At 43.2% G+C, this 12,747-nt stretch overlaps 1 protein-coding gene across 1 annotated transcript in view; it reads right to left on the reverse strand.

Annotated features, from left to right (window-relative positions):
* CSMD1 (CUB and Sushi multiple domains 1) overlaps positions 1-12,747 on the reverse strand; it is a 2,626,220-nt gene that overhangs the window by 74,758 nt on the left and 2,538,715 nt on the right. The window contains exon 61 of the mRNA XM_085610820.1: positions 4,227-4,336. Coding sequence (XP_085466946.1) covers positions 4,227-4,336 — 110 coding nt within the window. The remainder of the gene's footprint in view (positions 1-4,226; positions 4,337-12,747) is intronic.

A 12,747-nucleotide genomic window follows, 5' to 3' on the forward strand; every position in this document is an offset into this window, starting at 1 on the left:
TCCCTGCTACGCACTCGTTTCATGCTATATTAGGTTAGCAGTGTGTGGCTAAGTATACGCCATTTGTATTCATGTTATGCAACCCACTGAGTTATCCTCGTAAAGTGCAAAGCTTCAGTTAGCAAGTGTGACTCCATTTTTTATTTCGTAATCCCTACTAAACTGTTCAGCTGTGCCCGAACTAGGCCTCATTATTCAGTATTGCTCGCCTCAGCAGAACATGGTACTTCGTTAATATTTTCTCTCCTGTTCAAGGCTGCTTCCTGACTTACTAATGAATAGGCTATTCTGCCCTTGCATACCTTGCATACCTATCTGAATGTGTAGTTCTGCTCCCACGTTAGGAGACGCTGAGACCCAGTGCCATAGCCTTGAATCGTAGATAACATGTACCCATCTGGCAGGTGGTAGCTCATCCTGCTGTGCATCTTTGATCATGTTCGGCCCAGGCCACTGATTTTCCATTGTGGGCGCGGTTGGAGGCTTCTCAGGAGGAATGATTACTCACTGTGGACTGTTGGGGGGTCAGTCCCTCGGCAGACATCTTATGGTGCAGGTCAGATTAGACTCCTCTGCAGAGCATTGCTAATAAATGTATGTTTGCATTCTCTACTGTCTGACCGACTCTTTGTTCTTAGGAAGGCATAGCTGGTGGTTTTAAATAACCTGGGTGGTGTTTGAGCCCCTCAGCCATCTTCTCTAAGCATCTTCTCTAGCATCTTTGACTGAGGCTGTAATGCTTATTATATCGTGAAACTGTCTCTTTCTGTCTCCTCTGCATTTGACGTGATTTTTAAACGTACAAAATTGCATGATTTACTTTTTCATCTAGCAAGGTGTCTCTGAAACTTGTTATCTTCTAGATTACACAATGCTATTTTTGATTAGTATTGTGCCTTTGACATTTAGTGCTAAAAATTGTTCTTTAAAAAAGTGCCACTCTGACTCAGCTCTGACTCAGTTCCTGCTCTCACATGTATGTCTTATTATTATAGATAGCACATTTATAGGGTAAAAAAAACACCCTGCAACAGTGGTTAGCAGTATCTAGGACTCAGGTCCTAGTGTCTTTATTCATTTCGAATAGGGTGGCCTGGCGGAACCACCCCGGGGGTGCACACTTTACAAATTACAGTTGTTTCTCCTGTTCACATGGTATATATATTTTTGTTAAATTGAGTGCAACACAGCTGTCATTTTGTGTTCTTCTACTTTTAGAAAGTAGGTATTTTCTTGTTGAACCATTCTGTGTGCCTCTTCTGTTTTGTGTAATGGCTGTCTGGTTTTGGACTGACAGGGGCTGGGGATGTGCATTCACAGTAGACAGCCACAAGGAGGTTGAGATGTGTCCTGTCTTTTCTGGGTGACTCCTAGTTGGGCTGAATAGTCCATGGCTGCATTTACAGTGGAGGGAGGAGTTACACTAGCACCTGAATAGGCAGTGTCTCTTTACAATGCTGTCTCCTCCTCGTCATTCTGCATCAGGGGGAGCAGAACTAGTTTGGACTGTGCTCAGAGACCCTTGCCACAAAGAGAACAAATAGAATCTGGGGTATAGGTATTGGCCCTTAAACCCCAGAAAATGAGATCATTTCTGGACTCAAGATGAACCTCTGCCTAGGAGAAGAGCTGGAGAGCTGTAAGGAGGAGTACTGCTCCTTTCCTGTGTGTGCTTTGTTGGGCTGGCCTGCAGTTGCTGCTTCTGCCAAGGTGAGGACAAAGACTGAAAGACTGAAACTCTGCTGTGAACATGCTTGAAGAAGAATCTCCAAGGGCCTGTGTGTGCTGGCCTCCAGTTCCGTAGTCACAGGGCCACAAACACTTCACCTGCAACCCATTGACCAGTACATGAATTACTCTGTAGACTCCTGCATAAAAAAGGGTGCCAATTCCAGTTCCTAAGCCCTGAGAATATTGTGATTGGTGCCGCAAAGCAAGGAAAACAACTTCAATGCAGTCAGCGATGTCGCCAATGACGCCACAACCTGCCCCAAGGCCTCGGGGCACCACTCATGAAGTGCACAATGCACCGCCCTGTCTGCATCGCAGCTCCGATGCCTGCAGTTATCGACATTCCCGACTCCAACGCTCACACCAACGCTGCCACCGCAAGCATCGGCACTAGCATCACATGATCATGGAGCCAATAACCAACTAGGGTCACCTCACAAACTCTTCGACTTCGCATTGTGTCAACAGAATTGATGCCTCACTGCCGATGCCGCTTAACTTCCCCTGTCCTGGATTCAATGCCTCACCTCCTCACACACTCGACACCTCCCACTTGGCAACCAGGTTCTGTTTCAGACATAGTCTAATTGTACTATTAAATGTGCTTTTTGGAACTCAAAGAGATAGATATTATAATGTGTCTGACTGGGCAAACCTCCTTGATTATACATGATGTAGAGGGCCAACCGGCCTCTATAGTCCCCAGCGTGAGCACGCACCCCTCGTGACCAGGCGCGGTTACGGGGGTATAAAATAAACGGGCGCACGTCGCACGTGACCTGTTGGCCGGAGTACAACTACAGTGGTCACTAGTCTGCTTTAGCTCCGTCCCCTAGTAATAGGCCGCTTGCCCCGTCCCCAAGCCTGCTACACACAGGAGTCCTTCAAGCTCCAAAACTGAAGGGTGAGTTAGAGCTCCTGGAACACACAAACATATTACAAGGTGACTAAATGGCTTATCTTAATAGAGTGTCCTGTTTGTGAGACATACAAACAGTGGCCCAATGTGAACCAGGTGGTCACTGGTGGTCAAAATATCTACTATCACCAGTTATCAAGCACACCAATTGATGTCTGTAGCATTTTTATTTAAGCTTACACCTCTATGAATCCCACCCAAAAAAGTCACTGGCCCAACTCATAGAGCTGAGCATAATTTGGATATTTCCTTGAAATCAACACAATTTGATAGCTCCCATTTCCATACTAAGCCACCTCACCCTTTTCTTCTCTACTATGCCCAGCCTCCAATTTCCTTTCTTGGATATGGCTCTTTTTTCATGTATCAAGACTTTGTCCTAAGGTTTTAATGACCCTCTCTCTCTTTCTTCTATAGATATGGGATATAAGAAACACAACAAGATGATGGACGGAGAGCTAAAACCTTTCAACCACTCACCCCCAGTCACAGATCTGGGTTTAATCCGTTGTTCCTTTGCTCGCTGTGCCACCCCAGTTTGGACCCAGCCATAAGCAAATCAGTCTTGATCCTGTTCCTCATGGGAACAGTCCAGCCTGAAGTGTCAGGCCAGGTCCTCACTGGACTAGAAACAAGCATCCTGGGACCGGTTTCAGGGTTTCACCCCTTATCATCCAGGGTAGCTTGAATTCAGTGGCACAGCAAGCAAGGGACCCAAGTCTGGGCATACCCTTGGCCATTTAGGGTAAACATAGCAAGCACAAAGAGATGATGGATGGAGTGCTGAAACTTTTAATCACTCACCCCCAGTCACAGATTTGGGTCCATCATTTCTTTGTTCAAAATGCCACCCCAGTTTGGACCCAGCCATATGCATATCAGTTTGACCCATTCCTCATGGGAACAGTCCAGCCCAAACAGCCAGGTCAGGTCCTCCCTGGGCCGGAAACAAGCATCCTGGGACCAGATACAGGGTTTCACCCCTCATCAGCCAGGCTAGCTTGAATCCAGTGGCACAGCGAACAAGGGACCCATGTCTAGACATACCCTTGTTCATGTGTTTGCTACGGGATTTAAGAGCCAGGTCTACATCACCAGATAATGTACGTTTTCAGTAGCCTCAGCCATCCCCTCAATAGTAGTTTCACTGACTAAAGGGAACTATTATCTTGAGTGTTTCTCTCCCACACAAATACTGTAAGCTTGAGCACAATTATGACTCAAAAAATACATAGGAAAAATTGGCAACCACTTTCATCACACAGGAATAAAGGAAGCAGTTACAGATAGAGATAATACAATATCAATAGACTAGATATCATGTATCATGTAAACTAGGTGCAAAAATGCAAACATATTGGCAAAGTGGTCAGGCATACTACAAACTTGCTATTTTCTTTCACAATACCTGATTTCAGTTCTTAATACCACCAAAAGTGCCATTATTTCAGATATGAAAGTAATCATCATTGTTTTTAAGAGAAACTATTCATGAAATCCAATACAATCGTTCAATCAGGTCTACTTTTTTAGTAACTAATGTGATTGTAAAAATGCAAGTATCTGGAAAACTTACATAGCCATCCATTACCCAGTTGTCATCAAATTTGTTTGAGGAGGAGTCCACAGGCAACTTCACCTGAATTATTTTTAAAAGTAAATGTGCTTCTTCTTTTTTGTAAGTTCCTGCAAATGAAAAAATGTGAATAGCATCACTAAAACCATTTGTTATTTTGTAACTTTAACAGATACATTTTTAGCCAATATACCATGCTGTCAATTTTTGGGAAGAGATAATTCCTTACTTGTTATTGAAACAATTTACACATTTAAAGTAATCGATTGTTGCATGTTAAGGGGCTTAAAGTAATGCCCTGTCTGCATTATGATATATATTGTTTATTTCCACAGAAAAATGTTAACTAATAACTGTAGTAAAAAATCTCAAACATTCCTGAAAAGTATCAGCAAATCATTGATTATGAACCACAAAAGATGTTACTATTGCACCATCAATTAGATAATTGGTAAAATAACTTATGAGTTTACTTGAAGCATCATCAAGAATATCACAAAAGCATTTTATCAAAACTGTTTGTGGGCCAAGTAAACTACTCTAATATTCTGTCCATGATTCTGGTAAGAGCATACAGTGTTACTATAGCCTCACAAATATGTTTACGGACATTTTAGGATGTCTGCCTTTTTTATGGACACCACTATTATTTTGCTTTTTTACAGCCCCTATTTTTGTTGGTGTTATGATTATGATTGAGTGTCACAGTTCAAGCAAACTTTGTCTAAAACTGCAATGTAAAATTGATATCACTAAATTGATTAGACCATAGTCAATTGGTGCAGGATAAACCACTGTCATAGATGTTAAATTCCATATGTGGGATTTAATGTGTGATGCGTTGGTTCTGATCTAACGAGTCAATCGATGTCTGCCAGGGCATCGTAACAGTTATAAGTGTGGATGGTGAAGGTACTATCCTGGGTGGAGACCACACTTTCAGCAATTAGGGGAGCCCTTGGAGCGGTCCATCCTACATAACTGGCAGCTCGAGTAAGGGTCCTTTGTGTTTAAAAAATTAGGCCTATAAAAATAACCAAGAGGCAACAAATCGATATTACTTGGTTCTAAATGTGTGCTCATGTTTCCCAGTAAAAGACATGTAGCCAGGTATGGGAAGTTAAAATTAAAAATGGTGCAATCCCCTTGGTGGTCTGCAGCCTCAGGGCCAATCCACCTCACCCTCCTTACCACCAGTTCTCCATATGATTCCTTGTGATCTTTTTTTAATCTGGGAACCCATACAAGGATGACTACATATGGGCATGCAGTAAGGGGGCTATTACTGGTTGTTTATCTTCAAGTAATTCTTCTCTTTCATTATTATGACTCCCTGTGCTTCCCTGACTGCGGGTTGCACTAATTCCCAAGGGTGCTTCTTCAAAGTTGTATCCCCTGGGACGACCCTGAAAATGAGGTCTATCTTGATTGATCTCAGAGTTTGTTGGAGGTATGGGAATTAAATTTAAAGCATCGCAGGAGAGACTTATTTCACTGAGTTTGCTCTAACAAACCTGACCGGCCTATAGCATTATGGGTTTTATTGAATGGGCGGGAAGGAAAGACTTCCGGATTCCCTTTCATGTTTTTAAGGCCCTGTAAGGCACGGTCTATGGTGCCCAGTCTAGCCTAGATCAGTCACAGTTCATCCCGGAGGGGAGTAGATATGTTATCAATAAATTCCGCTTCCAAGTACCAGATCCCCCCGGTGTCATTGTCATGTTCGTCCCCTGCCTCTAGGGTTTCCTGCTCTATGGGAGGATCCTAAATCCTTTGTGGTCTTTGATGCTTTGGCAGGCTTAGTTGTCTGGGACACTTTTCTTCAATTTTTTGTATTGTGGGCCACTTAGCTTGTTTAGAAACATTTTGGGATTGAAAACTGTATTGGGCTTGCTTCACTTGATTGGGCTAAGGCACTAAGAGAAGCAGGAGTGTTAATTTTGGTGCCTAAACCCGCTGATGAAGTGAGGGACAATCTTCTTTACGTGTGACTAATTTCTGTGTCAATAGCAGTCATGGCACTTTATAACATTTTGTCAAGCATTGTGGGAGCAGGGGAGAGGATGGGGGATCAATTGTACACTGTTCAAACCCCCTCCCAATTTTCTTTTACCCATCTTGGCACTTACTTATATTTAGTCCAGAAAGTCATGTGCCGTACAGCTGAGCCCTTAAACCATGAAACAAAGATATGTGGCTCATCTGAAGGGCTCAGACAGGCCCGCTGTGGGATTCCTCCAGATGATTTATGGTGCCCCAGCAACTTTGGTTGCATCACCACCGGCCAGGGAAAGATAGGGGCTGAGGTATTCACTCTCCCTCTGCAGAAACAGGCTGGACGTACAGCAAGCAGGGGTTAAACGGTGACTTCAAGACAAGACCAGTGACTGTAAGGCCAGCGACTGAGCACAAAAGGGAGAGGATTTGTTGTGCTGATTGCGGGCCACACTGGCCTGATGCTGGCAGCTTCTGCTGGAGATGGGGAGCCCGCTAGTGCTGGGGTCACTAAGTACGTGAACTTGCTTTCCCTCTAGGTTCCTTTGGACCTGCACACTACTCGCTCTGTAGGCCAGGCCAGACCAGGCAGAGAGGTGGACAAGAGGTAGGTGAATGCAGGCGGCAGTTAAAATGGGTAAATCGGGCAGATAGTAGGTGACAAGCAGGTGTGGTGAAGGCTAAGACAGGTTGGAAGCAGGGCATAAGCTAGGGTTAGCAGGTGTACTAGGGGAGGCTACTGTGATCAGCAACCCACCTTGGCTCTTCAATTACAGAGCCTAGGCACACAAGCAGATATAAATGGGCCAGGTGTTTAGTGGCAGACTGCTAAAGGTCATTTGCTGGCCCACGAAGATATGATTTTTTAAAGAATTAGTGACAAAATATGCTTTCTTGCATCTAAAAGTGAAAATCCCTAACTATGGCTATTTGGTCACACTGGACCTTGGCCAAATCAAGGTTTCAGGCTGAGAGTGATGGAGCGGGGGTCAGATACCTCAAGTGGTTGGGGCCAGTCATGTTTTTACCTTCACATTTAGGATTAGATATACTAACAATAGGCAAACCAATTTCCTAATTGAGGTTCTCTCAGAATCCCAATTAGAAAATGGAGATTCCTAATTTATGAAACTCTTTTGAGCTTAATTAGCGATTGCAAGTGGGTCGCAAACATGCCTAACTTGGACATAATATTGCGGTAGCTCGCAATTTGCGACCAATTAGGAATCGCAGCCATCACAGGGATAGTGGCCTGCTGAGGTCACCATGACTGTAATTTCCTTTTGATAAACCAATCTTTTTATTTTGTTTAAATGCAGCCCATTTTCCTTGAAGCAAAATGTGATGCAATTAAAAAAGAAAACTTTGAAGTAAATTGTTTTAAAAGTAGGCAGTGGTCCTTTGGTGCACTTTCCCCTTTGTGAATATATTACCACCAGTTTTAAACTTCGGTGCTGTGGTTGCTTCAGAATCTGGATTGCGAGGTGTCCAGAAGATTGCTGTTCACCACTTGTTCTGTGAGTTGGCATTTGGTGGACTTTTCAAAGACTTGGGTGGACAGGGAAGCAGAGTGGTGGGGTGCTAGTTCTTGAGTTCATTAGGGTCGGCAGATGGTTCCTTGAGTAGAGGTTTTACTTCTGTGTGTTTCCATTCTCCAGGGAAGGTGGCTGTGGTGATGGATGCATTCAAGATGGTGGTGATCTTGTTGCTGATCATCTTGCTCCCGAGATTGACAATGTGGTGTGGACTGGGGTCTGTGGGCACTCCAGAGTGGACAAAGTTCATGATGGCTGTGGTGTCTTGTGTGGTGTGCTAGTCCCAGGTTGAGAGCAGGTGGTTGGTTTTTGATTCGTGGGAGAGAGAAGTCTGAGGATGTTGGTGGAGGTGGTGGATTGGGGTTCAAAGTTTTTGTAGATGGTGGATATGTTGTTGTGGAAAAAGTCAGCCAGGGTCTCACAGAGTTCCTGTGAAGGGGTGATATTTTTAATGGGGGTTAGAGAACTCTTTGACGATGTTGAAGAGTTGTTTACTGTTTTTGTAACTGGCATCCCAAGCGGTCAGCAAGGGTGCTCATTTTTGGCTCTTTCAGGAGTTGGTGGTATTGGTTGAGGGATGTATTTAATGTGGCTTGGTCTGTCAGCCCCTTGCCAGTGTGCTATTTCCTTGCAAGTCACTTGCAGTTGTTTTTTGCGGTTCTTAGTTCAAGGCATGGCTGGCTTTAAAATGACAGCAGACACAACAGCAGTGCACAATTGAGTCCATTAAATCCACAGGAGTCTCTAAACCTACATGCTTTACCATATACTAGGGACTTTCAGGTAGATTGACTGAAGCAATTATAATCACACCAATTTCCACATACCTTTTAAACAGAGCACTGGCCCTGAGCCTGGTTAGATGGACTCAGGGTGCATTCAGAGTCAGTAACCACCAGTGTCAGTCAAACAATGGGGCAGATCATGGCAAAAAGGATAACTTTCTGACACTCTCACATTAATTAGTTTGCAAACCAAGTATAGTCCTGACTAGTATATAAGTAATAAGGCACCCCTTTGGACAAGGTGTCCTTATTCGAGTATCTCGGGGTCACCCTAACAGAAAAGATGGACTGGGGACCTCAAATCAAAATAACTAGCTTAAAGTTAGCTCATACCACGTGGGTTTGTCTAAGTTATTCAGGAATTCCGCCTATAAACCCGTTGGTCTGTTAGTCAAAATCTTTTTTTAGGCAGCTATTTGGTCTCCCCTTCAGCTCCCCCCTCACACTGCTTAGCCTGGATCTTGGAGTGAGACCAATTGAAGGCAAATTGCTTTTAGACCCCTTGCATTTTGGCAACGTCTGTGGGCTATCCCAGAACTGGTTGAATACAGGGTAGAGCTGAGGGAGGTCTTGAGCCTCAACAGTGCGGGTGAACTACCTTGGTCAAGGACACATTTTTGGCTATGGGTAGACTGAACCTATGGTATAATGCTGAGGCAGCTTGCCCCACAATATCCAGGAAGGAACTGGCATGGAGTTATAGGGAGAGTAAACTCACACACCTGCAGGGGAGCTCTACAACTGGCTCACTTACCACAGTATTCCTGGGAATTAAAGATCAGTATAGTTTTGAGTTTGTATTGGACAACATTCACCCCGCCTCAGCCAGGAAGCTATACTTACAATTTAGGTATGGGGTCCTCCCACTGCATGCCTTAACAAACAAATGGGCTGGCTCAACCCCATTTGGATGTCCAGCCAGCAGCAATGTAGAGGAGACATAACTCCATGTATTCTTTTTTGTCTTGGCTACAGGGAGGCTAGGCATTGATGGTTGATCCAGTTATGCAGAAGCCTGGGAACCCAGCACTGCAGAGGCATTTAGGCTATTGAAATATAGCACTTATATGCCTATTGTATTTGCAGTGTCACGCTTTTTATTTTCTATGTGGGGTGTATGCAGAACATTTTTGAAAACCAGCTCTCAGGTACACGCTGACAACCCTACAAAGTTTTAACTGGACTTGGTCCCTCTAAAGTGCTAAGGTGCTAAATCTGCCGGAAAACCCAGAACACATTACCCCCAGCCATAGAATTTAGATGGTCCTGCTTAAAATATCAATGAGACTACCAATCTGTCAAGGTTTCGATATTAACTGAATATTTCCAAATCACAGAAAACTTTTTCGTAGCTCCCACCCGCCTTGCATATGCTTCTCCAAAAATCCTGGTCCGTTTCATCTTGTTTAGCCACCTCACATAAGTAGGTGCTTCCGTCGACCTCCAATTCTGAAGAATTAGGGAGCGAGCAACGAGGGAGGAAATGGCCAGAAAAATCTCCATCGCCCTTGTCAGATTTGCCCTAGATCTAGAAATACCAAAGAGGGCGACCTCAGCCTCTAGATCTACCCTCTTCCGGCTCGCCCGGCTTATGGCCGAAAAAATCTTAACCCAAAAAGGCCCTAGCCTTGGACACATAAGAAATATATGTAGTCAAGGCCCTTCCCCTTCTGCCTGTGGGTGAAAGCATCTATTTTCTACTTCTGGATATTTTTTATTGAGAGCTTTGGGTGTATAATAAGCCAGCCACTGAGACAAAAAGGCCATTCTTTTAAAGTTGGCTTCTCTTAAAGCCTTGCTTCCTAACTGAGATATGGCCTGCCACTCCTGACTGGAGAAGGTACATTGAGTTTCCCGCGTTATCCATTCTAAGAACTTCTCGACTAGTGAAAATTCACTTTGAGTGCACAAAAGATGATACCAATTCCCCACCCCTCTTACTTTTGCTCCAAAAAGAGCGGTTGCCAACTTAGACGGGTTGCCACTAAAAGAAGAATGATATCTATTTAAAAAAAAATTGAAATCTGTAAATATTCAAAAAAGCCGGGCTTGCTCCTGTCGCCACGTCTATTCTGGATCTCTTGCCAGGTAATTACTCTATTCTTGATTAAAAAGTGTCCCAGCTCTTCTAGCCCACATTCCCCCCAATTTCTAGATTGAATTTGGTGACCCAAACTTTTACATTCACCTAACTTTAGATAATAAAACACAGAAGAACCAGCTTGCCTAAAAAAGGACTGTAATCTAATGGAGAATTCCTGCAGGGTCTTATATCTAGTACTCTTGGGGAGTTTAGAGGTTTTTAGAAGTATCGGAATCTGCGAGCCGGCTTGCTGCACCATTTTATCCCCCAAAAATGTTCTATTAAACCAATTGATGCCAACAAACGAGCTGTTATATCTGTAATAGCCACTCCGTAATATGTACGAATGTCTGGTAGTGCTAACCCACCCTGATTAAAATCTAGTTGTAGCACCGAGAGTTTAACCCTCGGAGTCTTCATACTCCAGACAAACTGTCTAAACATTGTTTCCAGCTCTTTGAAATAGCTAATATTGATTTTAATGGGCATGTTTATGAAAAGAAAAACAAGTAAAGGGAGTATGGACATTTTGAAAAGGGCTACGCGGCCTATCAAAGTTAGTGGTAGAAGCGACCAGTTGTCCAACAATTTTTAAATTTTACTCCGCATGACTACGTAGTTCAATTTATATAGCTGCTCATATTGATTAGAGACATGAATCCCCAGATAGTGTATTGGGTCCAACTTAGTGGGTTGATTTGCAGGAAGAAAATCACTATCAGAATTTAAAATTTGAATTTCAGTTTTATTTTGATTTATTTTATAGCCCCCAGTCAATTCAAATTGACTAAATTCTGTTAGGACCAGGTCTAAATTCTGGCTCTCTGGACTAAGATATAAAATAATGTCATCCACAAACAACTTTAATTTGGATATACCCAGAATCAGAGCCCTAATTGCTACATTGTCACATATTTTAATAGCTAGGGGTTCAATAAAGATAGTAAATTATAAAGGAGAAAGCGGGCACCCTTGTCTCATCCCCGGTTTATATTTGCTGTCTCTACTCGGTTGGAATTTCTCACCACCTGTGCCTGAGCCCCCTGATAGATATTCCAGAGCATTTTGGTAACCTGGGGGGGGGACCCTGAACCTCCCGAGGCCATAGAAAAGGGAGTTCCAATTTACTAGATCGAACGCTTTTTCAGCTTCTACGATCATTATACGTGGCGAGGTGCAGTTATTGTCGTGAGCCTGTATTAAAATTCCTGTATTTGAGGACATCAACCTCCCGGCAATGAACCCAGACTGGTCTCTATGGACCACTTCCTGTGCTAAAGGTGTAAAACGATGAGCATGGATTTTCCTTAAAATTTGATAGTCAGCGTTAAGAAGGCTTATTGGTCTATAGGAATTAACATCCTTAGGATTCTTGCCCTTTTTCACTAAGCTGACAATAATAGCTTCCTTAAAAACTGAGGGAACAGAACCACCAATCTTTATATAATTAAAAAGCTTTGTCAAGAAGGGGGTCAACTCCTTTGCCAATACTTTATAAAATTCTATAGGCAACCCCTCATTTCCGCAGGCTTTCGCTCTGGCAATTGAGTTCAGGGCTGCCAGAATTTCAGCACCTGTTATGTCAAGTTGTATCTGTTCTACAAGGGGATTAGACAACCTCAGGAGATTTACGCCCTCGAAATAATTCTGCATAGAATCTTGCCCGACCGCATATTCGGTAGTATAGAGCTGTTGATAATGCTCCATAAAAACTTGAGCAATCCCATCCCTACTCGTCGCTACAGCTCCTGTCTTGGGGTCTACGACCTATGTGATTAGGGCCGCTTCCTGTCTGGTATTAGTAAACCCACGCTAACAATTTGCGAACCATTTGGCTTTCTTCATATACTCGTTGTTGAAAGGTTCGGTAGCTGCTAATTTCTTCTATTAAGAAAAATTAGCTTAAAGCCTTTTTAGCCTGTTCCACTGTACATGGGTTTTCTTAAATTTATAAAAGTAATGAAGATTTGACTCATCACACAATTTACCCAGTGATGTTTTAACAAACTATAACTGCGGGATCTTTAAAAATGTTCTTTGATAAAATCCGAACAGGCTCCCTGAGTAAAGAGCCTCTAAGTTCTCAAACTGTTAATTATTTTCCCCTTAAAATTAACCAACTA

Source organism: Triturus cristatus, chromosome 6 (assembly GCF_964204655.1).
Source record: "Triturus cristatus chromosome 6, aTriCri1.1, whole genome shotgun sequence".
NCBI classification, from domain to species: domain Eukaryota; kingdom Metazoa; phylum Chordata; class Amphibia; order Caudata; family Salamandridae; genus Triturus; species Triturus cristatus.